This window comes from Hyla sarda, chromosome 2 (assembly GCF_029499605.1).
Source record: "Hyla sarda isolate aHylSar1 chromosome 2, aHylSar1.hap1, whole genome shotgun sequence".
Classification (NCBI taxonomy): Eukaryota; Metazoa; Chordata; class Amphibia; order Anura; family Hylidae; genus Hyla; species Hyla sarda.
Genome location: NC_079190.1, coordinates 434,589,425 through 434,612,303, shown reverse-complemented (window position 1 = coordinate 434,612,303; position 22,879 = coordinate 434,589,425). Strand labels below are relative to the sequence as shown.

General features: G+C 42.6%; 1 protein-coding gene across 7 annotated transcripts in view; it reads right to left on the bottom strand.

The window, feature by feature from the left end:
• ABR (ABR activator of RhoGEF and GTPase) overlaps positions 1-22,879 on the bottom strand; it is a 442,924-nt gene that overhangs the window by 70,861 nt on the left and 349,184 nt on the right. For all 7 annotated transcript variants that reach the window (XM_056559132.1, XM_056559136.1, XM_056559135.1 and 4 more), the window contains 5 exons: positions 20,954-21,029; positions 18,003-18,107; positions 14,717-14,791; positions 3,594-3,691; positions 2,861-2,992 (listed from right to left, as the gene is read on the bottom strand). In XM_056559132.1, coding sequence (XP_056415107.1) covers positions 2,861-2,992; positions 3,594-3,691; positions 14,717-14,791; positions 18,003-18,107; positions 20,954-21,029 — 486 coding nt within the window. The remainder of the gene's footprint in view (positions 1-2,860; positions 2,993-3,593; positions 3,692-14,716; positions 14,792-18,002; positions 18,108-20,953; positions 21,030-22,879) is intronic.

The window sequence follows — 22,879 nt, the reverse complement described above, 5'->3', positions numbered from 1 at the left end:
TATGCGTTTACTAGGAACCATTTATATCACGTATGATACTATGTGACGGGGAGTGGAGATTAGATCACTACACAACTTCCTTGACATTTTCTCACAGTCGGCAAAGGACTTTCTCTAATTTCTTATAGATGATGATAAAAGATGAAATAGAATATATTTCAGCCTCGTCTTGAATGTGGGAGTTAAAAACTAAGGATTATATAATGCTTTAAAGTCTTATCATTAAGAAAACACATTACAACCAAACAGCAAGAAAAATGGATTTCCGTCTTGGAGCAGCGGATGAGCCGTAGATTTCTTGTCCCATGTATATGCAGAGTTTCCAGTGTACTGTGGTGAAATGTTCATTAATTCACTAGTCAGAGGTTATCTCACGTATCACCAAAAATAACTGAAGCAATAGGACATATATATTATGTACCATACGGTGCCAGCCCCATACTGGGGGAAGGACAGGATAAAATATTAACCTATGCTTTCTTAGTACTACTTCTGTCCCTCTGAACACTGCACCTCTCTGGATTGACTCCAGTTCAAGGGGAAGAGGCAATTATATGGGATATCAAGGGGCCGTGTAAGGGTTCTATGGGCTGACAAGATCTCCTGTGAGGGAAGGAAGAAATGAATTTAGACGCATTCCTGCTTTCTCCCCAAAGACTCACCGCAAAAGACAGCATGCCACCCCCCAGGGTTGAATTGTAATGAGAAACATGACAATTATTGCACGTTTTATGCATTACATCACAAGAACCACAATTCACAATAATAATAGAGTGCATAGCACTGGGATACACTGCCACATACCCAGAATGCCATTACTTATACAGGCATCAATCTCTTTTCATGGCAAGATGTTTACTACCGTAAAAAGAATGAGGATTTCATAAGAGATGATCTCCCTTCCAAGCTGGAGCTTTCACTGAGCTTCTCTGCTTTCACTTTTTTTTTTTACCTGAAATTTTGCATTTACAGGATTAAATTATATATGTGATAGAGAGGGGTTGGGGGGGGGGGAATAAAACTTAGCCCCCAAGTGTCTGATTGTGGAGGGGTATAACCAATGAGACCCATCACGATTTCCAGAACGGGGCACATCTACTACCTTGGAGCACTCCGGCTCCAACCTTCTATGAGGAACCGATCTCGGGAGTGAGAGCCCGCTCAACCAATCACCAGTGGGACATTGTTGCAGTCAGTGATGATGGAGAAGTCTGTCTACCCCATGCACAGTTTGTCTCAGAAGGTGGGTGCCAGAGTGCTCCAAGGTAGGAGTTGGACCACATTCTTGAGAACCAAGGGTGTCCCAGCGGTTAGATCCCCCTCATCCCCCCCCACGCCGTGATTAGACGCTTATCTCCTATCCTGTGAGTTGCCCACTGATTAAAGGTTGACTGGAGCTAGAGACAATATAAAATAAGAAAAGAAAAATAAAACAAAGTGTTACTCAGCCCTATATTCGCCATTATTGTGATGTTCCCCACCAAGGCCTGCAGTGGTGACGTTACATACATTGGGTGTAACACATGCATTACAATCAAAGACCATTTGTAGGCCAGTGATTGGCTGCAGCATTATGTGAACGATATATGCAATGTCAGGCCTAACAAGGAAACCCAAGGGTGTCAGGGGGTCAGTAAAAACGTTTTCTTCTATTTTATCACGGTTCCACCTATTACCGAATATTCTAAAAATTATGGACATCTCCCTTTTAACATCACATTTCTCTGTTAGAGACAAAACATCCTGAGGATAGACGATCAATCATTTTTGTCCAGAAACTCCTTTAAGTCACTCCACCCACTGGACTCATAAACCCAAAATGAGCAGGTACTTCAGTCAATAAAATATTAAATGGAAACTGTATTTGCTGCTAAGAGCTGCAGACACCAGAGTATGAGATCAAGCAGTTCCTTTGCTGGAGATGATGGAGGTTGCCAAAAATGTCTTTTTACTTCTCAGTCAAGGGTCATGGAGGCGGTGCTGAAGTGCCACACCTGGCACGATTCCTAACTTCATCCCACCTACTCCTTAAATGATGTACAGAGCCCTGTAAATCAATCTAGGAAGATGCTCCATATGGTGTCAGACGTTTTTATAAGTTTGGCAATTACCATCCTCTTCAGGAAAGGTACAGTTTGCTTTTCTATGCTATCCAATAGTGTCTGCAGCTCTTAACAGCTGATAAAGCAGACAGGTTCCCTTTCAGGTTTTCCAACAAAAATACACATCTTCGGGGAGGTTTATCAAAACCTGTCCAGAGGCAAAGTTGCTGAGTGGCCCATAGCAACCAATCAGATTGCTTCTTTCATTTTTGAAAAGGCCTCTGCAAAATGAAAGAAGCGATCTGATTGGTTGCTATGGGCAACTCTGCAACTTTTCCTCTGGACAGGTTTTGATATATCTCCCCCCTTATGTTTTCTGCTCCTCCTGTTCTATGACAAGCTGCCCACAGACATAATGACACACTCATCAGGTTCCCTTTAAACAATGGAGCGTGTAGAAACTGCTAAGACTTTTTCATCTGAATTTCATTGCTGGATTTCCCGAGTAACATCCGGCCAACTTAGACAATAACCCCTGCTGCTTCATCTTTACCAAATTGTCATGGTCTGGCCTCAGATGGGTTCATACAAATTTCACTGAAATAAAAACGTATTCAAGAAAAACAACGACTGATCTACAGATTCCAGGAGTCTTCAGATAAACCCATGAAGGTTAATGAAAGGACAATGGAACAAAGGATTGCTAGCCAGAATCTACCGCTCACCCAGATCCCAAGACACAGGGGAGAGAATTTAAGCCTCTGCTAGGTTACACATAATTCTTTACAAAGATCATTTAATAGGCGTACAATCTGTACCTGGATCTGCCCTTTGCCCATGATCTTGTCCACAATCTCATTGTTGTCTTTGTTGAGTTTGCTTTTGTCATAGCACTTCTCATAGCACAGGATCCGCAGATACTGAGAACCCTCCAGGTCTATTTCAAATTCCTGCCAGATGAAAAAAAAACAAAAGAAACGTTTTACCTTTTTTGAGCGCAGAACACAGGTAATACCAATAAGTAGGACTATGAAGTTATGTTGTTAAAGGGTATGTTCACACGGTGGAATGTCTGGACGGATTTCAATGGGATTCTGTTGCACTGTTCACACGTGGAGTTCCGCACCAGATGTTTCTGCCTCGGAAATCCTGATTCCGGCCTCTGCTAAAAAGAATAGACATGTCTATTCTTTTTGCGGATTTAACTGGGAAATGCATTGCGTTGCGCTCTATGAAACAGCGAATTTTCAAGCAGTCCTAGCGCCCGCCGGATTCTTCAAATGTGAAGAATATCCGCACATGTTTTCCATGCAGACATTTTGCACATTTTACGCATGTGAACATGGCCTTACAAAAGACATCACCATATCCATATGCCTTATCTGAGCACAAGAACTTTTCAGACAGGTCTTCTGTTTAGGAGCAAGGAGCTTAGATGGACTGATAACCCAATTCCTGTATAAATTTAGTGTATGTCTCGTACGTGTATACAGCAAATATAATAACCATCCAACAAGTAACAAGTCTGGGAAACAATTTATCGCTGCTCACCTCATTCCATTCAGGTTCTGTAGTGTCCCGGAACACTCTGGTCTTAGCTTTACTGACAAAATAGCCAAATGAGTCCACTTCTAGAGTGCAGTATAGATCTACCAAGACAGAAAGGGAAGACTATTCAGAACAATTCTACATTTACATTATTAGACTCACTTATACTGGAGACCATGAAAGCAGTGCAAATAGGTCAGACAATGGAAAACAGCAGCACCATGCAGACCCCCAGATACTTAGAATGGGGTCTGTTTGGTTTAGTTGTGGTGTCTACCATTGTGATGGGAAGAACAAAGCTGCATTCTGCACTATTCCTCCTGTACAATCTTACAGAACTATAGTAGAGTGAAAACAGCGTAAAGACAAACTGCGTTAGGTGCGTCAAAGATATCGTACAGGTCTACAGATACTCAATGTTATAGATGACAAAAATCCCTTTAACATATTAGTCTAAGGCAGTATTTCCAGAAAAGTGTGTCTCCACCTGTTGCAGAACTACAACTCCCAGCATGCCCGGACAGCCTTTGGCTGTCCGGGCATGCTGGAAGTTGTAGTTCTGCAACAACTGGAGACACACTGGCAGGGAAAAACTGCTCTAAGGTTTAGGGCTGCTAATAAGAACTAATCTCTGGTTTAGTAAATATAAATAAACAGAAGAATACAGCAGCACACTGCTAGCACAAAGATGCAGATAAAACATGAAATGCTATATTGCTGCAAAAAATGAAAAAAATAAGGTGCTTTGCTCACCATTTGGTGGCAAAATAGTTTGGACCATCCCACCCTTATCGCGGTGGGATGGTCCAAACTATTTGGGCGCCGAATGGTGAGCAAAGCACCTAATTTTTTTCATTTTTTGCATTGTAGCAATATAGCATTTCATTGTGTTTTGGTTTAGTAAATAGTTGTACTCCTTCTAAAATAACAATTTTAAAGCAGTTCATTTTAAAGTAGCAATAGAAATAAGATAGCTCTTAGGAGTGTTCATATGTTTAGAATGGAAAAGGAGGTAGGATATTGATGATCCCAGACACATTTGTAGCTTCTCTCAGAGAACAACAGGATCAAGGATGTGACTTTTAACATGTCTGATCATTCTCTTCAACCAAAAATCATCTGTCAGGGGGATAGGGAAGAAGAGTCTGGAGGGCCCTATACACATTAGATAATTGACTGATACTGTGGAAATCTGCACGTTCGGACACGGCAATGTGACGTCCGTCGGGGAGAATAGCGGGACAAAAATACTCCCGCTATTTCCGTCAAAAAACAACGGCGCCCGACACGGACCCCATAATAATAATAAATGGAAGCTGCCATGACCGGTTGTGCCCTATCACGAGAACGGCCGTTAGAGGCAGACAAAAAAAAAAAGGGACTTTAAGGGACTTTTCTTGACAGGGTGCAATGGCAGTGTGAAAGGGGCCTAACGTGGTGAAAGGGGCCTAACGTGCCTAAAGGGCCATTAGACCCTTCACAAAACCCTCTCAACCATTCACCAGTGTAGGTTATCACTTCCAAGACCAGTTTATCTCGGAAATTGGGGGCCAGAGTGTTTGGAAGTTGGGGGGTGGTTGATGGCATGGGTGGTGGTGGCTCAGCTCATAAAAAAATTGGATTGAGCAAGTGGTATTCAACATACCTTATATTATCCTTCTCTCAACCAAACTCATCTGACGGGGGAAGACTCTGGAGACCCCAATATCTTTTAGATAAGCTACTGATTGTGTTGAAATCCCCAGGTGCGGCTGACATGTCTAATGTGTAAGAGGGCCCGCAGAACTCCTGGAAATGTGTGACTGAACTGGATGATGTTATTCTCCGTGTCCTTACATGTCCAATCATCACTGCAGACAGTGTAGAGACATATGCAATATTGACAATAGTAACAGTCAGTTTTTAATCACCTACTTCTAGGAAGAATAAAAGAGGAACATCCCAACGCAATTGCTTTCCATGAGGAATGTATGAATTTTCTACAACAGGCATATCAGGAAAACTGGAGTGAATTTTGACATTGACTTTTTTCCTTTTAGAACTGTGGCCAACATCAGATACATAGAGACATTGTGATAGATTAAAAGATGGATATCAATATTATGTAAAAATATTGTTAAGTCTGCCCCACAACCAATGTGTAAAGCTAATGGCGAGACCTATCTAACGCCCAATAAGTAACTGAATGATAAAATCACAGTGAATATGACATGTGTTTCCATTGCCTTTGGATATGGAGATCAAGTAGTGAGGTGAACGAGCATATTATACATCAAAGATTCTGCCCCATGAATAGCTTGGCAATGAATTCAGGGCAACCACGCTCAATGATATTCAGTCTCCTTCTACTGAACTTCTGCATGGGATTCATCATTGGAAGACCTGATAAATATTAAGCGTGACCCTGTCACACTTGCAGGATCTAGTTAGCCTGCACATGAAAGGAGCCCGAGCTTAACATGTCAGCTCCATTTAGCTGCTTTAGATCAAAAGCTATTTTACAACATGGGAGTTCAGGGCAGTGACTAATCTACTACAACGTATCTTGCCAGATATCCTGAATACGTGTCGCATGAGAAATATGCCGTTTTTAGCTGTATTACATTTAGACTAGCCCTACTGTATTTTACAATGTATGAAGACCACTTATAGGTTCACATGTTCACCTAAGGAATGCTATATTAAAGGGGTTGTCCAAAAATAGAAAATCAGAGCTAATTTTTCCATAAAAACAGCGCCACGCCTGTCCTCAGGTTGTCTGTGGTTTAACAACTTGACTCTGTTTACTTCATTGGAACTGAAGTGCAATATCACACACAACCTGAGGACAGGGGTAGCGCTGTTCTTGGAAGAAATTGGCTCTGGTTTTCTATTTCTGGACGATCCCTTTAAAGGGACTCTGTCACCCCTATAAACTAAAGTAATTAATAAATAGATTAAAGGGGTACTCCGCTGCTCAGCGTTTGGAACAAACTTTTCCGAGCGCTGGAGCTGGGAGCTCGTAACGTCATAGCCCCACCCCATCATGAAGTCACACCCCGCCCCCTCAATGCAAGTCTATGGGAGGGGGCGTGAAAGCAGTCACATTCCCTCCCATAGACTTGCATTGAGGAGGCGGGGATATGACATCACGAGCTCCCGGCGATGGCTCTAGCATTCAGAACAGTTTGTATCTTCCTCTTTCTACTCATTCCGCTGCGGTAAGCCCACTAACACGGGCCTAAGTCCTTTCCATTATTTCTCTATGCATCAGTATGCAGGATTACAGCAGAGGAATGTGAGTAGATAAATAAAAAATGGAAGATTTGGAATCAGCATCTTTAGCCTATTTACTGACGACTTTAGTTTAGAGGGGTTTTGGAGGTGAATATAACGTGTGGTTTTATTGAAGCATTGCACAAACAACGGGGCAGTTTTACTTAAGACACCTAGCCACCTGTGGTACACTGCAGAATCGCTTTTGTCTTTGTGAACACCTTTCAAAGACAATGTTCTTTTTCATCAGGGATTTTTGCTAGCCCCGTCGTGATGTCACAAATTGAAGCATGGCACTAGGCGCCATTGCCTGGTAGAGACACCACCGGTCGGAGCAGTCTCCTGTATATAGCAAGCTGACCCCAGAGCATTCCAGGAGCAGCCTTCTGACTATGGACTATGCTTCTCTACTGTGAATAACTAGAGGCAGGTCATTTTTATGTTTTAGTACACGTGGTCTGTTGATTTATACTGGACATCTAGTAAACATCATAGGATACTTACATTGTTACATTATTGTTACGGTTGAAAAAAAAGACACATGTGCATCAAGTTCAACCAAGGAGGTAAAGGGAAGGGGTACAGGTAAATTAATGTGAGGGGATGCTTTATTTCTGCATATGCATTAATGTTATGAATGTATCTAAGACTGTTTTCTTGCTGTAACCGGTTCCTGAGGTAGATTGTTCCGTAAATTCACAGTTTTGTCGCCTCTTTTTCCATATTACAATCTTGGCCCCTTGTTCCCTGTGTGTCTCTTTCTACAGCGCTGGAGACACATAGGATTTAGTCCACAGTAGCACAGAAGACATATATCCGCCTATCATTCTGGCTCTGGCCAGCACCTGGCTTATGTTTACAAACGCAGCACTGTGTAGCTCATCTGCGCATGCGCCCCTGTCTACCAGCTCCTGGTCAGCCTCTCTACTTACATTTCGCGTCTGGCCGTAACAAGCTTGCCGACAGCGCTAGTTCTGGGAGCGCTGACACTGTCGGTGCCTTCTCAGTCTAGCACCATATGTAGTGCATCACAGCGCTATGTGTGTCTGACATACGGGCACAATTTTAGTCCCGCAGCCAGCACTACATAGTACACAGGATTACGCTCCTACTACCAGCCTCGCTTTCACTATAATTCATAAGCTATTGTTTTGTTTACATACAGCACGGAGACTGGGCACTTTTGTTTACACACTGCTTTTAAACATTTTAACCATTTATGCCCTAGTGACAGTATATTATATTTTACATATGTAAGGTTTTATTGTTTTTTTTATATTATGTCCCAAATTCACTGTTTTTATATGTTATGTAACTTGTTGACCTTGTGACCTGGTAGTGATTACCTCAGGGCTATATAAACAAGGTCTGTGTTTGACTTCCTTATGCCTGACGAAGAGTTCCGCTCGGACTCGAAACTTGTTGTTGCACCAATAAAGTGATTGTCCCTGCATCCATCTTGTGTGGTCTGGACTTTCAATACCTAGAGGAGAAGCGCCTGGCATAGTCCTATTTTTCCTGGATACCCATCATATTGATGATCTGCACTCACAGCTGTCAATCAAGGAAGTGTGTCCATGACATAGGTGATGATGCATGGACACAGTAGGACTAGTATGTGTTCAAGCAGGCAAGGGGGCAGTTGTTTGAATGGCTTTTTCAGTATGAAATACTGAACATTTTCTAATGTAAGCAATTGCAAAACCTATTGGTTTTGCATGAATTACAACATATCAAAAGTTTTTGTATCTGACAGTGCCCATTTAAGGGCTGAGGGTGTACCTGTACACCCTGATCCCGCTAACGGGGTTTAAATCGTTCTCATGAGCGGAGAACGGGTTAAACCCCGTGGGTCTCGGATGTTACGGGCAGCCAGGACCCACAGCTTATGTCGGGCACCGCCGATGCCCGGCATTAACCCCGGCATTAAACTGAAAGTGAAACTATCCTGGCAGCTCAGCGGAGCTGATCGGGACAATCGCAACAGAATCGCGATGTCCCGATCAGCTTACTGGATGACGGGAGGGTCCTCACCTGCCTCCTCGTTGTCAGTTCAGCGATCTATTGCTCCATGCCTGCGCAGTAGGCTGGAGCAGCAGAGCGCCAGTAACACTGATCAATGCTATGCTATGACATAGCATTGAACAGTGTATGCAATCAAAAGATTGCATGATATAGCCTCCTAAGGGGGCTAAAAAAAAAAAGAAGTAAAAAACGGTTAAAACAAATGAGAATAAATGTGAATAAGACCCCCTAATAAAAATGTAAATGACCCCCCTTTTCCTATTTTTTAAATAAAATAGTGTAATAAAAAAAATAATCATATGTGACCCCACCATGTGCGTAAATGTCTGAACTATTAAAATATAGAGTTAGCTAAACCGCACGGTTGATGTCGTACACGTAAAAAAAAATACCAGAGTCCAAAATTCAGCTAGATACTAGGTAGTGGGTTGGTTGTTCGAATCCCCCCGCCCCCCCCCCCCCCCTTGCATTGCTTTGTTTTTTATATCTGTTTTTTCTGACTTATACTTTACTACAGTCACATCTGGTGACTTTTTTTTTAACGGCATTATAAATAAAGGTGATAAGTTTTTTTTAGGTAGCAATGGCTCTGGTTTCTCATCTTTTTGGATTAAGCTATTTATGGAGCTATACGGATATACTTTAGGTTAGACCCTAAGCGCTTAGTACTTATATGATGTGGTTTCAAGATTGCAAAACAATATTTCAGTGCTGTACCCTCCTGTGTCCAAAGTCCAAAATTGTAAATTTTTGGTCACCATAAAAATATTAATAAAAAGCGATTAAAAAGTCCAATCAAAACAAAAATGATACCAATAAAAACTACAGACCACGGCGCAAAAAACAGAAGATGACAATTTTAAACATTCTAATTTTGGTGCATGTAGTTATCATTTTTTTTAAAGTAGTAAAATAAATAAAACCTACATAAATTGGGTATCCCTGTAACCGTATGGTCCTACAGAATAAATAAGTAATGTCATTAAAAAGTACAATTGGTGACGCAAAAAACAAGTCCTTATATGGCTCTGTATGTGCAAAATTGAACGCATTATGATTTTTAGAAGATGAGGAGGAAAAAACGAAAGTGCAAAAACGAACATTGTTTTAAGTCCTTTAGGTGAAAATGGGCTGAGTCCTTAAGGGGTTAAGATTTGTAAATTACTTCTATTAAAAATTCTTAATCATTCCAGTACTTATTAGTGGCTGTATACTACAGAGGAAATTATTTTCTTTTGGGATTTCTTTCCTGTCATGACCACAGTGCTCTCTGCTGACACCTCTGTCCATTTTAGGAACTGTCCAGAGCAGCATATGTTTGCTATGGGGATTTTCTCCTGCTCTGGACAGTTCCTGACATGGACAGAGGTATCAGCAGAGAGCACTGTGGTCATGACAGAAAAGAAATCCAAAAAGAAAAGAATTTCCTCTGTAGTATACAGCCGCTAATAAGTACTGGACGAATTAAGATTTTTTTAATAGAAGTAATTTACATATCTGTTTAACTTTAGTGTTTTACAAGCAGTGTGTCTCCAGCTGTTGAAAAACTACAACTCCCAGCATGCCCAGAAAACCAAAGGTTCAGCAGGAGGGGACTTATTTACTATATATACAAAATATGAGATTGCAGCAGCACTGGAGGCTTTTAGCAGCAAAAGAGGATATTAGCGCACTGTTTGATCAAAATGTGTCCCCCATCCATCATGCAGAATTGGCCTCACTTCGGATGGGACCCTAACACGCTCACTATACCCGCCTCTATTGGGCATATAGTCTCTGACTGGATGAATGCAGGACCCACTATCAAGTTAAAAACCTCCTGTGAACAGAGAGTGATGCACAGCTATAGAGGGCGCTACTTCTCCTCACTTGCATTGCAAAGAAAAAAAACACAGAAAAACTACACAATGCACGGGTGCACACTGCTGGGCAAATACAAAGTTTACAAAATATAAGGTTGCGGCAACACTCTTGATCAAAAAAAATGAAGGCTCTTGTGCACTTTTTGATCAAAATGTGTCCCCCATCCACCATGCGAAGGTATTATTTACTTTACAATGCAAGTTAGGAGGAGTCGCAATCCTCTACAGCCATGCACCCTTCCCTATTCAAAGAAGGTTTTTTAACTCAAAGTGGATCCTGCATTCACTCGGTCAGAGGTGGGTATAGTGAGCGTGTTAGGGTCCCATCCAAAGTGAGGTCACCTCCGTGGGGTGGATGGGGGACACGTTTTGATCAAAAAAATAATAATAATGTTTCTTCCAAAACCCTGCAGCGTTACAGAATAAAACATAGTTGTCAGTAATGACAAAGCCTGTTGGGATTTCATGCTTCTAAGAGACCCTCTTTTAAATTTAGAAAAATATAAACACTAAAATATTCTAAAATAATGCAGATATTAAAAGGTTAACTATGTTCTTGAATGTGAATATTGAGCACAATGTATGAAGCGAAGGAAACTAAAAGTAGTAACACACATTATTCATCTGTGATGTGACACTGTGCTGAACAATCTCTCCCTCTGCACCGTGATCCCGGCAGCAATGATCATACAAAGCAGCTAATGACTGGAGGAGCCGCCGCCATAGTGTATGAAGGGGAATTTACCCTGTCTTTCCAATAACATAAGTCATCCCAGGGAAGCAGGAGGATTGTGGAGTTCTAAGTAGTACAGTACACAGAATATTCCGCAGGAACAGGAGACCGCAGTACTCTGGGTAATTTCCACCTGTACTATACAGCCGCACATATGTGAAGTGCTTAGATCTGCTGCTGTGCGGCAGCTGTCAGATGTGGTCATCCTGGGAATGTTAAAGATGGTAATATAGGGTTACTGCTCAGTGGTGGAAGGGGACCACGTCAAAATACATTCTGAGTCTGCTGAAGCGCATAGCTGTGTGAAACAATTGTAACCTGTCCATCAAGCTGAACGCACTGGCGCCCACGCCAGGAATGGTATGACGATGAATGTTTTAACCTGCACTTTTGTACTACAATACAAAAAAGAAAGATGAAGTTCTGGTGAGTGCTATTGATCATTTATTTGCAATATTGGAGTGTATCAAACTACTGTTTCTGATAGTTGAGCACAACCAGCTGTAGTGGAGCATTCCCTAGGTGGGGAAGCCATGCAGGAAGAGACTGCCTATTGCCCATGTCTCCCTAACCCCCTCTCTGCTTTTAATTTTTATTTTTTTTACTATATAAAAAATGCCTTTTTGTCTGCCTGGTAGTGTACTCACTACCAGGCAGACTTCCCCAGCAGGCACGACGTCACTGATGCCTGCTGGGGGGGCCGACTTCCGCCTTTAGTTCATCTACACAGGGTGCCTCCAGCTGTTTCACCATTACAACTCCCAGCTTTCCATGACATCTATTGGCTGTTAGGCCATGCTGGGAGTTGTAGTGGTGAAACAGCTGGAGGCACCCTGTGCAGCTCCCCCCCTCCCCCCGAGAACAATAAATTTGTTATGGCCACGGCGCTTATCATATCAAGGTTACAAGTCCATCTCCAGAGATCTAGATTTGCCTTTGTCTACAGTGCACAACATTATCAAGATGTTTGCAACCCATGCCACTGTAGCTAATCTCCCTGGGCGTGGACGGAAGAGAAAAATAGATAAAAGGTGTCAACGCAGGATAGTCCGGATGGTGGATAAGCAGCCCCAAACAAGTTCCAAAGATATTCAAGCTGTCCTGCAGGTTCAGGGAGCATCAGTTTGAGCGCGAACTATCCATCGACATTTAAATGAAATGAAACTCTATGGCAGGAGACCCAGGAGGACCCCACTGCTGACAGAGACATAAAAAAGAAAGACTACATTTTGCCAAAATGAATTTGAGTAAGCCAAAATCCTTCTGGGAAAACGTCTTGTGGACAAATGAGACCAAGACAGAGCTTTTTGGTAAAGCACATCATTCTACTGTTTACCGAAAACAGAATGAGGCCTACAAAGAAAAGCACACAGTACCAACAGTGAAATATGGTGGCGGTTCAATTATGTTTTGGGATTGTTTTGCTGCCTGAATGTGTGCAAGGCATCATGAAATCTGATTACCAACGGATTTTGGGGTCGCACTGTACAGCCCAGTGTCAGAAAGCTAGGTTTGTGTTCGAGATCTTGGGTCTTCCAGCAGGACAATGACCCCAAACATACGTCAAAAATCACCCAGAAATGGATGGCAACAAAGCGCTGGAGAGTTCTGAAGTGGCCAATAATGAATCCAGATCTAAATACCAGTGAACACCTGTGGAGAGATCTTAAAATAAGAGAGACCTGGAGCAGTTTGCAAAGGAAGAGTGGTCCAACATTCCGGCTGAGAGGAGTAAGAAGCTTATTGATGGTTATAGGGAGAGACTGATTTCAGTAATTTTTTCCAAAGGGGGTGAAACTAAATATTAAGTTAAGGGTGCCAATAATTCTGTCCAGCCCATTTTTGGAGCTTGGTGTGAAGTTATGTCCAATTTGCTTTTTTTCCTCCCTATTTTGGTTTAGTTCCAATGCACACAAAGGGAATAAACATGTGTATAGCAAAACATGTGTTCCTGCAATCCTTTTCTGTCAGAAATACTTCCATCTTCTTGAAAAATTTCAGGGGTGCCAACATTTACGGCCATTACTGTATGTGTATATACATATATATATATATATATATATATATATATATATATACACACACACACACACACACATATACACACACACAAACATATAGCCATTAGCAAAACAAACATCCTTCTCAATTTTTGCTTATATTCATTTCCCTTGTTGCTGCTGCTTCTAATCTGTGCTGCCGGGGCAGCCCTGAATAGGATCAGTCTCCTTCCCCCTCTGGAAGCAGCTCTGAATGACATCCATCTCATTCCCTCTATGGCAGCTAATATTATAGTCTCTTCTTACTTACTCTACAGAAGAAGTCTTCTCAACTCTATTGCCAGCAAGTAGGCAGGCAGCCGCACAAAGCCAATGAAAAGAGGACCACTAGATAGAAACCTGGCTATGGGAAGAGTGACTGAGCATGACTGAGGTGAACGTTCACACTAAATATACTTTGAACCCTAGATGGCCACTTCCTTTTTAAAAGAGTTATCTAGTATATAAAAAACATATACCCTATCAGCAGGATAGGGAATAAGTATCAGATCGTGGGGGGTCCGACTGCTGGGCACCCTGCAATCTCCTGCCCGGAGCCCTGGCTTGCTGCATAAATGACTCTACGTCGACCATGGTGCGAAATGGTGGCCGACACCCCCCCTCCATGTCTCTCTATGGGAGAGCTGTTGATAAAGCGTTCGTGTAGCTCTGGTGGATGGAGATGGATTGAGGGGACCTAGGATTCGTGCCGTGGTCAACACAGTGTCATTCATGCAGAGAGCAGGGGGTCCCAGCGGCAGTTGGACCCCATGCGATCTGACACTTATCCCCTATCCTCCTAATAGGGGATATATTTTTTTTTTATATATATATACTGGACTACTCCTTTAAGTATATGTTCATTTTTTATTACCTTTATATTAACCAGTGCCCCACCTGTCCATGGCTTGTGTCTAGTATTACATTAAAGCTCAAGAGACATACATAGAGCTCAGCTGCAATACCTCACAAAACCTGTAGACAAGCATGGCACTGTTTTTGCAAAAACGCAGCCCACTATTTATAACCCCAGACAACCTCTTTAAGGAGGCATAAGGGCTTCTAGCATACATATTGCATGTAATTGTACTCTTATTATAAGTGCTGAAGTAACTTTGATTTACTATAAGAACACGCATTCCCAATGACTTCAACCCTTGAACAGAACCAATATAAATAAAAGACCTCACGTCTTTGGCCTCCAGTACTCACTGGCAGAGTGGTTGAATCCTTTGGCAGAGTGAACAATCACATGCAGAAAACCATACAGTCCAGAAGATTCATCATCTAGAGAAAAACACATGAATATGGATTGTGTTCAATAAACGTTCTATGAAGGAAGTCAGGTAATGAATTAAGCAGATCACGTACAAGTGTTTTCCTGCAGCAACTCAGAATTCTATACTAGACACATATTGCTAACTAAAATGTGGCTTGTTTATTATTTTAGCAGAAGATAAAGTGGCAGATAACATGCAGTTACTGGAGCTTTATTCTTCACATTTTTAGTTATGCATTAAACGTCACAGATCTAAGTTATTATAGATTTGCAGTCTCTGAACTGTGCCTCTTGCACTGTTGTCAAACCCAAACCAGGGTGCCAGAGGTAATGCAAAACTACAACTCCCAGCATGCCCCGACAGCCTTCAGCTGTCTGGGCGTGGAGGGAGTTGTAGTTTTGCAACAGCTGGAGGAATCTTGGTTGAGAAACACTGGTCTAATAGCCCCCTCCCATAGACTTGCATTGAGGAGGCGTGGCCTGATGTCACAAGGGGGCGTGGGCAGCGAACACAGTGTTCGGAACTGAATGTTCCGAATGCAGACGGAACACTGGCCAGTGGAGTACCCCTTTAAGGCTATCCACTGTTTTAGTATATATTTTGCATAAGTGTCATACTGTAAGAGGAATTACAACATGACAGTAGCATGCTTTAAAACCTGGGAACATTTTTCTCTCCTTCACTTGCATTGCACTGTGACGTGATGGATCTGCAGTGCAAAGTTCACACCAAATCGCCAATCTGAACCTATCCATAAACTCTACTTCTCACTGACACATGATGCTTCAATTCCAAGGACATGAAATAAATGGTTATAAAATAGATAAAAATTTATGTTAGGGATCATTCACACACACACACAGGATCAAGATTTGATGTTGTAAAATATGCTATTGTGGATCCACAACTTATGTATTTATGATTGCCTTGTGAAATCCGCAACCTCAAACTGCAACTGCGGGTCCGCAACCTCAAATCTGCAGCGGAAATGGCAGGAAATGGGCTCTATAAAAAGCCATCAGGACATGTTGGAGATTTATGATAACCTACTTAAAGGAAGAGTGGTGCACTTGTCCGTAGCAACCAATCATATTGCCTTTAATTTAAAAAAATTATATGAAATAGGAAAGAAGCGATCTGATTGGTTGCTATAGGCAACTGCACCACTCTTCCTCTACACAGGTTTTGATAAATCTCCACCTATAGTCCATCTCCTGCAATGAGGGGAGAGCAAGGAAGAACAGCGCTTCTCCACGTTTTTCATTTCTAGTAATCGGTCGGGGTCTCAGAATTCAGACCCCAACCGATTAAAACTTTTGAAAAGTCTCTATGGCATGATAAGATTATTTAAAAGCTTTAATGGGGTACTCTAGTGGAAAACTATTTATTTTAAATCAACTGGTGAGAGAAAGTTATACCAATTTGTACATTACTTCTATTAAATAATCTTAATCCTTCCAGTACTTATCAGCTGCTGCATACTACAGAGAAAGTTATTTTCTTTTTGAATTTCTTTTCTGTCTGACCACAGTGCTCTCTGCTGACACCTCTGTCCATGTCAGGAACTGTCCAGAGCGGGAGCAAATCCCCATAGCAAACCTCTCCTGCTCTGGACAGTTCCTGACATGGACAGAGGTGTCAGTAAGTAGAACAACCCTTTAAAGGGTGCTTCCGTGGGATTGTATGTGCTGCAGATTTTCCAATGTGAATTTATGTACAGAAAATCTGCAGTGTGTTACAGTGGATGGGATTTTCAGAAATTTCAAACACTTGCTAAAAAAAAAAAACTGCTTGTAATTCGCATAAAAATTGGCTTGCAGAGTAGAACCTGCATCAAGTCAATTTATGTTGCGGATACAATTCAGGTTTCTTGCCAATTATCAAGATCAATAGGGAAAATAAAAATCTACTTCAAATTACCTAAAAAAAAAATGTGCAGATTTTTCTTCTGCAGTTTTTTCTGAAAAAAATCTGCAAAATTGCAAAAAAATCCACTACTGGGGATTTTCAACATGTTGATTATTTTGCTTTCCAAATTACATAATCCACATTTACATCTGCAGAATATCCACATACTTTGGTGCAGATTCTATTGGTTGAACTGCTGTGGATTTTGTAGTATTTATCACCTTATAGAAGTATTTCTAGGAACTGTTCTCAGGACCACTTGGACACAGCCTAAAAGGGACAGAGATGTGTCTTGTAAGAATTGATGAGGTCACAGTGCTTGCAGATGCACCAAGACCCCTTCAATAAGCTGACTGGCTGGGGTCCCAGGGTCTAGACTTCCAGCAATGTGATATTAAGAGCTTATCCTAAGAATAGGCCATCAATATTTAAATAAATAAATAAATAAAATAAAAACAGAAAACCCCTTTAAATTCTATGACCAGCAACTACAATGCACCACAAGTAAATTTTTTAAAGGAAAACTGTCAGATAGTACGGGGGACGCTGATCATTTTGAGGTCTACCGTGCCCAGATCCACCCCACCGTTCGGATGAAATTTTCGATTTTCTGTATATGCTAATCAGATGCTAACTGGCACAGGTCGAGGTTATTGGCACTCTGACGTCAGCGCGCTCGTCCGCAGCGCCGCCCAGCTCATCATTATTCCTCCCCTCCCTCCGCCTCTCCCTCTTCATTACAGAGCGGGGAGAAGAGGGAGAGGCGGAGGAAGGGAAGGAATATTGATGAGCTGTTCAGCGCTGCGGGCGAGCGCCCTGACGTCAGAGTGCCAATAACCTCGACCTGTGCCAGTTAGCACCTAATTAGCATATACAGAAAAACAAAGATTTCGTCCAAACGGCCTGGCAGATCCGGGCACAGTAGACATGAAACTGATCAGCGTCCCCCGCACTACCAATCAGTACCGCTGGTTAGTGCGGGAGGAGCAAGCTGACTGTTATCCCTAATGAGTAATCACATTTTCATGGATAAAAACCATATCAATGTCCAGAGCATGTACAATTCATTGAAATAACTGCAATGATCTAGCATGTACAAAATAAATACTTAATTTGTATTTAAGCTTATCCCAGTTTTGTCAAACTAACTGAAAAAATACTTAATATCTAAATATTTCTAATAAGTAAAAGAAGGATTTTGTTTTCTAAATATCTACTGTATGAGGCAACGCTTGGGAGTTTGAAAAAACAACTTCCAGTGCCACCCAGTGGTTGAGAAGCTGTACTGCAGAGCTCAGAGCGATGCTTACCGTCTTTATTGCTGATTATAGGCATGTTGTGAACTGTGCGCAGCTTGAAGCAGGCTCCAGTAAGCACCTGGAGCTCCAAAGAACTGAGTGCAAAGGCTTGGAGATCTAAAATAAAAGGAAATTATTACTTTATAAAGGAAAATATATGTTCCACACAAGAGGAGTATAACCATCATGCATTTATGGCTATGTTCACATTTGCACTGAAAGCTGCATTCAGAACCTCTGTCACATGTGACAGGAAGCATAACGCCGCAAGGACCCCAGTTATAAGTCAGAGGCCATAGTTCGATGCCAATGGTTTCCATTGTGTGACAACCTATCATTTTTTATTTTTTGTGATGGAACTGAAATTTGTAGGTGTGAACAAAGCCTAAGGTGTAGTTGCACTCTGAAGTTCGGTTATGTTCATGTGGGTGGTCCAATGGATCAGTACTTCCTTACAGGGAAAGTTGTTTCCCCTTCACAAAGATCTAAATATCTGCTGTGCAAACACATCTTCATAGCTTTGGATCCATCTAGCAATCACTTAAAATATTTAAAAAATTCCCTAGCCACTAGATAGGTAAAGAGTGTCCATTCAACTTAGGTTAAGATAGCCAAGTGCTGTACTTCTATTTAATACTGGGCACTCAAAATGAAGATATTTTATTTCTTTACTAGATATCAAAATACAGATACACACTGAAAGGTTAGGGTCTTAAAGGGGTACTCCGCTGCTCAGCGTTTGGAACAAACTGTTCCGAACGCTGGAGCCGGGAGCTTGTGACATCATAGCCCCGCCCCCTCATGACACCACACCCCGCCACGTCAATGCAAGTTTATGGGAGGGGGCATGACAGCCGTCACGCCCCCTCCCATAGACTTGCATTGAGGGGACGGGGCGCAACATCATTATGGGGCTGGGCTATGACATCACGAGCTCCCGGCGCCGGCTCCAGCATTCGGAACAGATTGTTCCAAACGTTGAGCAGTGGAGTACCCCTTTAACAACCTTCATTGGGTCATCGAAATTGCTGTGGAATTTGGAGACTGAGTTGGCCAGTTGCCGTGTAGTGTGAATATGTGGGTAGTTTTGGAGGATAGAGGATAACATTCTAGAGATTGCAAGTACCCACGTATTCATACTACCCAGTACAAAGCAACTGGGCAACTACAATCCACCACCAGCCTTCGCAGCAATCCCATCCTGATGAAGGTCATTAAGACTAAGACAAAACATTATATACCTGCGGTTGAACACCCACCAACCAGACACTCATCGTCTTTCCTGTGGATAAGTGATGAGTGTCTGTGAGGAAAAACCCTTTAAAGGGGTACTCCGCCCCTAGACATCTTATCCCCTATCCAAAGGATAGGGGATAAGATGTCAGATCGCGGGGGTCCCGCCGATGGGGACCCCCGGGATCTTGGCTGCAGCACCCACCTGTTGCGGCTTCCGGAAACGCTGGAGGCTTCGGCTCCCGACCACTGTGACGTGAGATTGTGATGGCATGACTCCGCCCCCGTGTGACGCCACGCCCCACCCCTCAATGCAAGTCTATGTGACAGCCCCTCCCATAGACTTACATTGAGGCGGTGGGGCGTGACGTCACGATCTCCCGTCACCGTGGTCGTGAGGCGTTAGGATGAGAGCCTCCAGCGCTGCCGGAAGCCGCAACAGGTGGGTGCTGCAGCCGTGATCCCGGGGGTCCCCAGTGGCGGGACCCCCGCGATCTGACATCTTATCCCCTATCCTTTCGATAGGGGATAAGATGTCTAGGGGCGGAGTACCCCTTTAAGTTATATATATGCAGTCCACAAGAGTTCTACAGAGTTAGTGTCAAATATCAAAACAACAAGCATCACCCTGCACGGAAGAGTTAGTACCACAAAGCTGCAACACCATGGAAAAGAGTGGTGCTTTTTATTCGAAACCGTCCCTGTAGTGACTCTAGCTAGTAAACAAAAAATAATAATAATAATAATAATAATAAATCTGACTGTGCAGTGCCCTTTTTGATCACTCTCTTGTTTTCTATGGAATAGTACACTATTTTCTACACAGAAAATTTATCCCAATGTGAATCAACTGAACAGAGTCCAAAATCACAGCTTTTTGGCCTCCTTAGTAATGGTGGTCTATGGATACCTTTAGGGCCCATACACACACCCGAATTTCCAAGCAGAATTCCGCATGAATTCTGGTGCAGCAACCTCCCATTATTTTCAAGGGATTCTGCTGTACTGTGCATACAGCAGAATTTCTGCAGCACAATTTTTGTGGAAAACTATTCTGGATTCCAGGATTTACTGAAAGAATGAACAGGTCCATTCTTTTGGTGGAATTTTGCGAGAACTGCATTACTGTCAATGGGGACAGCGCATGTCCGTGTGGTATTAGCTACAATTGATTTTGACAGTGCCTGTTGCACTTCAGCACATAAGGTAAACAGGTACAGCAAATCCAATGTGAAAATCGCCTTCGAGATCTTCACACATGACAGACTTGCTGCAGACACTTATGTGACTACTGATCTGTTCCATTCATCAACATAGAGCTTTTTCTGCAGCAGGTACATGGACTTCTACCTGTACTACGCAGATGTATGGGACATTTGCTGAACTTCCTGCGACATATCAGCTGCATGTAGCTATACCCTTAGGGTGCGTTCACACTGCGGAATCTCCGCTCGCTGAATTCAGCGAGCGGAGACTCCGTCTGGCGGCTGCCGCCGAAAATACTTTGGCGCTAGGGCCCCGAGGCACTGAGCCGTCACCATTGGTGCTATGCAGGGCTCGCGTAGTCCGCGCAAAGAATGAACATGTTCTTTCCTTGCGCGAAACAGTCTGCCGCTGAAATTCCGCAGTGCGAACGGGTCTCGCGGGACCCATTCACACTAATGTTAAGTTCACTCCGCGGGAATTCCGTAGTGTGAACGTACCCTTACAGTATAACAGGGATGGTTTACCTTTCTTCTGAAGCTTCTGGATGGCTTCTCTCCACTCTGACCTCTCATAATCTGATGATAACAGGAACAGATAGCTCTGCAGAGAAGAAATACATTACATTATCTAAAGAGAGACATGGACAGAACTAGCGGAGACATAGCGCCTTCCACTTAGTCTAGGGCAGTGGTTCCCAACCAGAGTGCCTCCAGCTGTTGCAAAACTACAACTCCCAGCTTGCCCGGACAGCCGTTGGCTGTCCGGGCATGCTGGGAGTTGTAGTTTTGCAATAGCTGGAGGCACCCTGGTTGGGAAACACTGGTCTAGGGAATCACACTACTGCCCTTTATATAAAAAAAACTGTAGAGTCTTCTGTAAAAGTCATGTATTGTAATCCCCTTTAGAAATACACATTAAACAAATGTAAAAACATTTCATTTACATTTATGAACTATAGATTAGTTTCACATTCACAGTCCATCGTAAGTTATTTGAAATATGTAAGGGCCCTTTCACATAGCAGAATTTTCTCTACTTCTCCGAGCAAAAACCATGCCACACACGTAACCTGAAGCAGAATTTCCATGAGGAAATATTGCCTGGAATCCTCATGGAATCAAAGCCCTATTAAAGGGGTACTTCACTGGAAAACATTTATTTTTTTCAATCAACTGGTGCCAGAAAGTTAAACAGATTTGTAAAAATCTTAATCCTTAAAGTACTTATCAGCTGCTGTTTGTTCCAGAGGAAGTTCTTTTCTTTTTGAATTTCCTTTCTGTCTGACCACAATGCTCTCTGCTGACACCTCTGTCCATGTCAGAAACTGTCCAGAATAGGAGCAAATCCCCAGAGCAAACCTATCTTGCGCTGGACAGTTCCTAAATGGACAGAGGTGTCAGCAGAGAGCACTGTGGTCAGACAGAAAGGAAATTCAAAAAGAAAAGAACTTCCTGTAGAGCAGCATATAGCAGCTGATACGTACTGGAAGGATTAAGATTTTTAAATAGAAGTCATTTACAAATCTCAAGGTAGAGGTGCAGGGAGAGCACACATGGGGAACAATATCACCTAATGGCGTCTGCAGCAAGGTCCACGGTGACCTCCGATACCAGTCTCCTGCGGGGTGCACGTACAAGATATGAAGTATCAACTAGTACAACAATAGGAGACGTAGGTGCACTCATCGCAGAGTTAAGACTGTCGCATCTCGGTGTCTGGTAGCCGGGTCACGGCATTCGGCGCTGGTATCTTGTGGCGCTCTGATCGCCACAAGATACCAGCGCCGAATGCCGTGACCCGGCTACCCGACACCGGACACCGAGATTCGACAGTCTTAACTCTGTGGTGAGTGCACCTACGTCTCCTATTGTTGTACTAATTTACAAATCTGTTTGACTTTCAGGCACTAGTTGATTTAAAAAAAATGTTTTCCAGGGGAGTACCCCTTTAAAGTCAGTGGAAGTTTCTGAGGAGGGTAATTTTCGTCTTCAAAAGGGTACATGTCAATTATTAAAGCAGAAAATAATCCTCATTAGGAACTTCCATTGACAATAATGGGGCTTAGATTCCTCGTTGAATTTCCACATGGATGGCTTGAATCTGCTTGAAATGACTTGTGTATCATGTTTTTTTGCACGGGGAAATTGAGGACATTCTGCTGTGTGAAAGGGCCCTAAGGCTGAGTTTAATTCAGTGCAGTCAAGAATGACAGAATGACAGAATGCTGGGCATCATAATGTTTGAATATTTACATGTTCCTATTGTACTGGTCAGGTTCTGAGACATGAATAAACATGGATATTGATAAAGGTGGGATAGCTGTAGGATGAGTATATAAAAAAGAGAACAGGCACCAGGCACTGGCGCCGCTAATGTGGTGAGTATACTGGAGACTGCGATCCTTTCTTCAACCCAGGAATCATATAAACCAACTGAGCGGTGCTCATGTG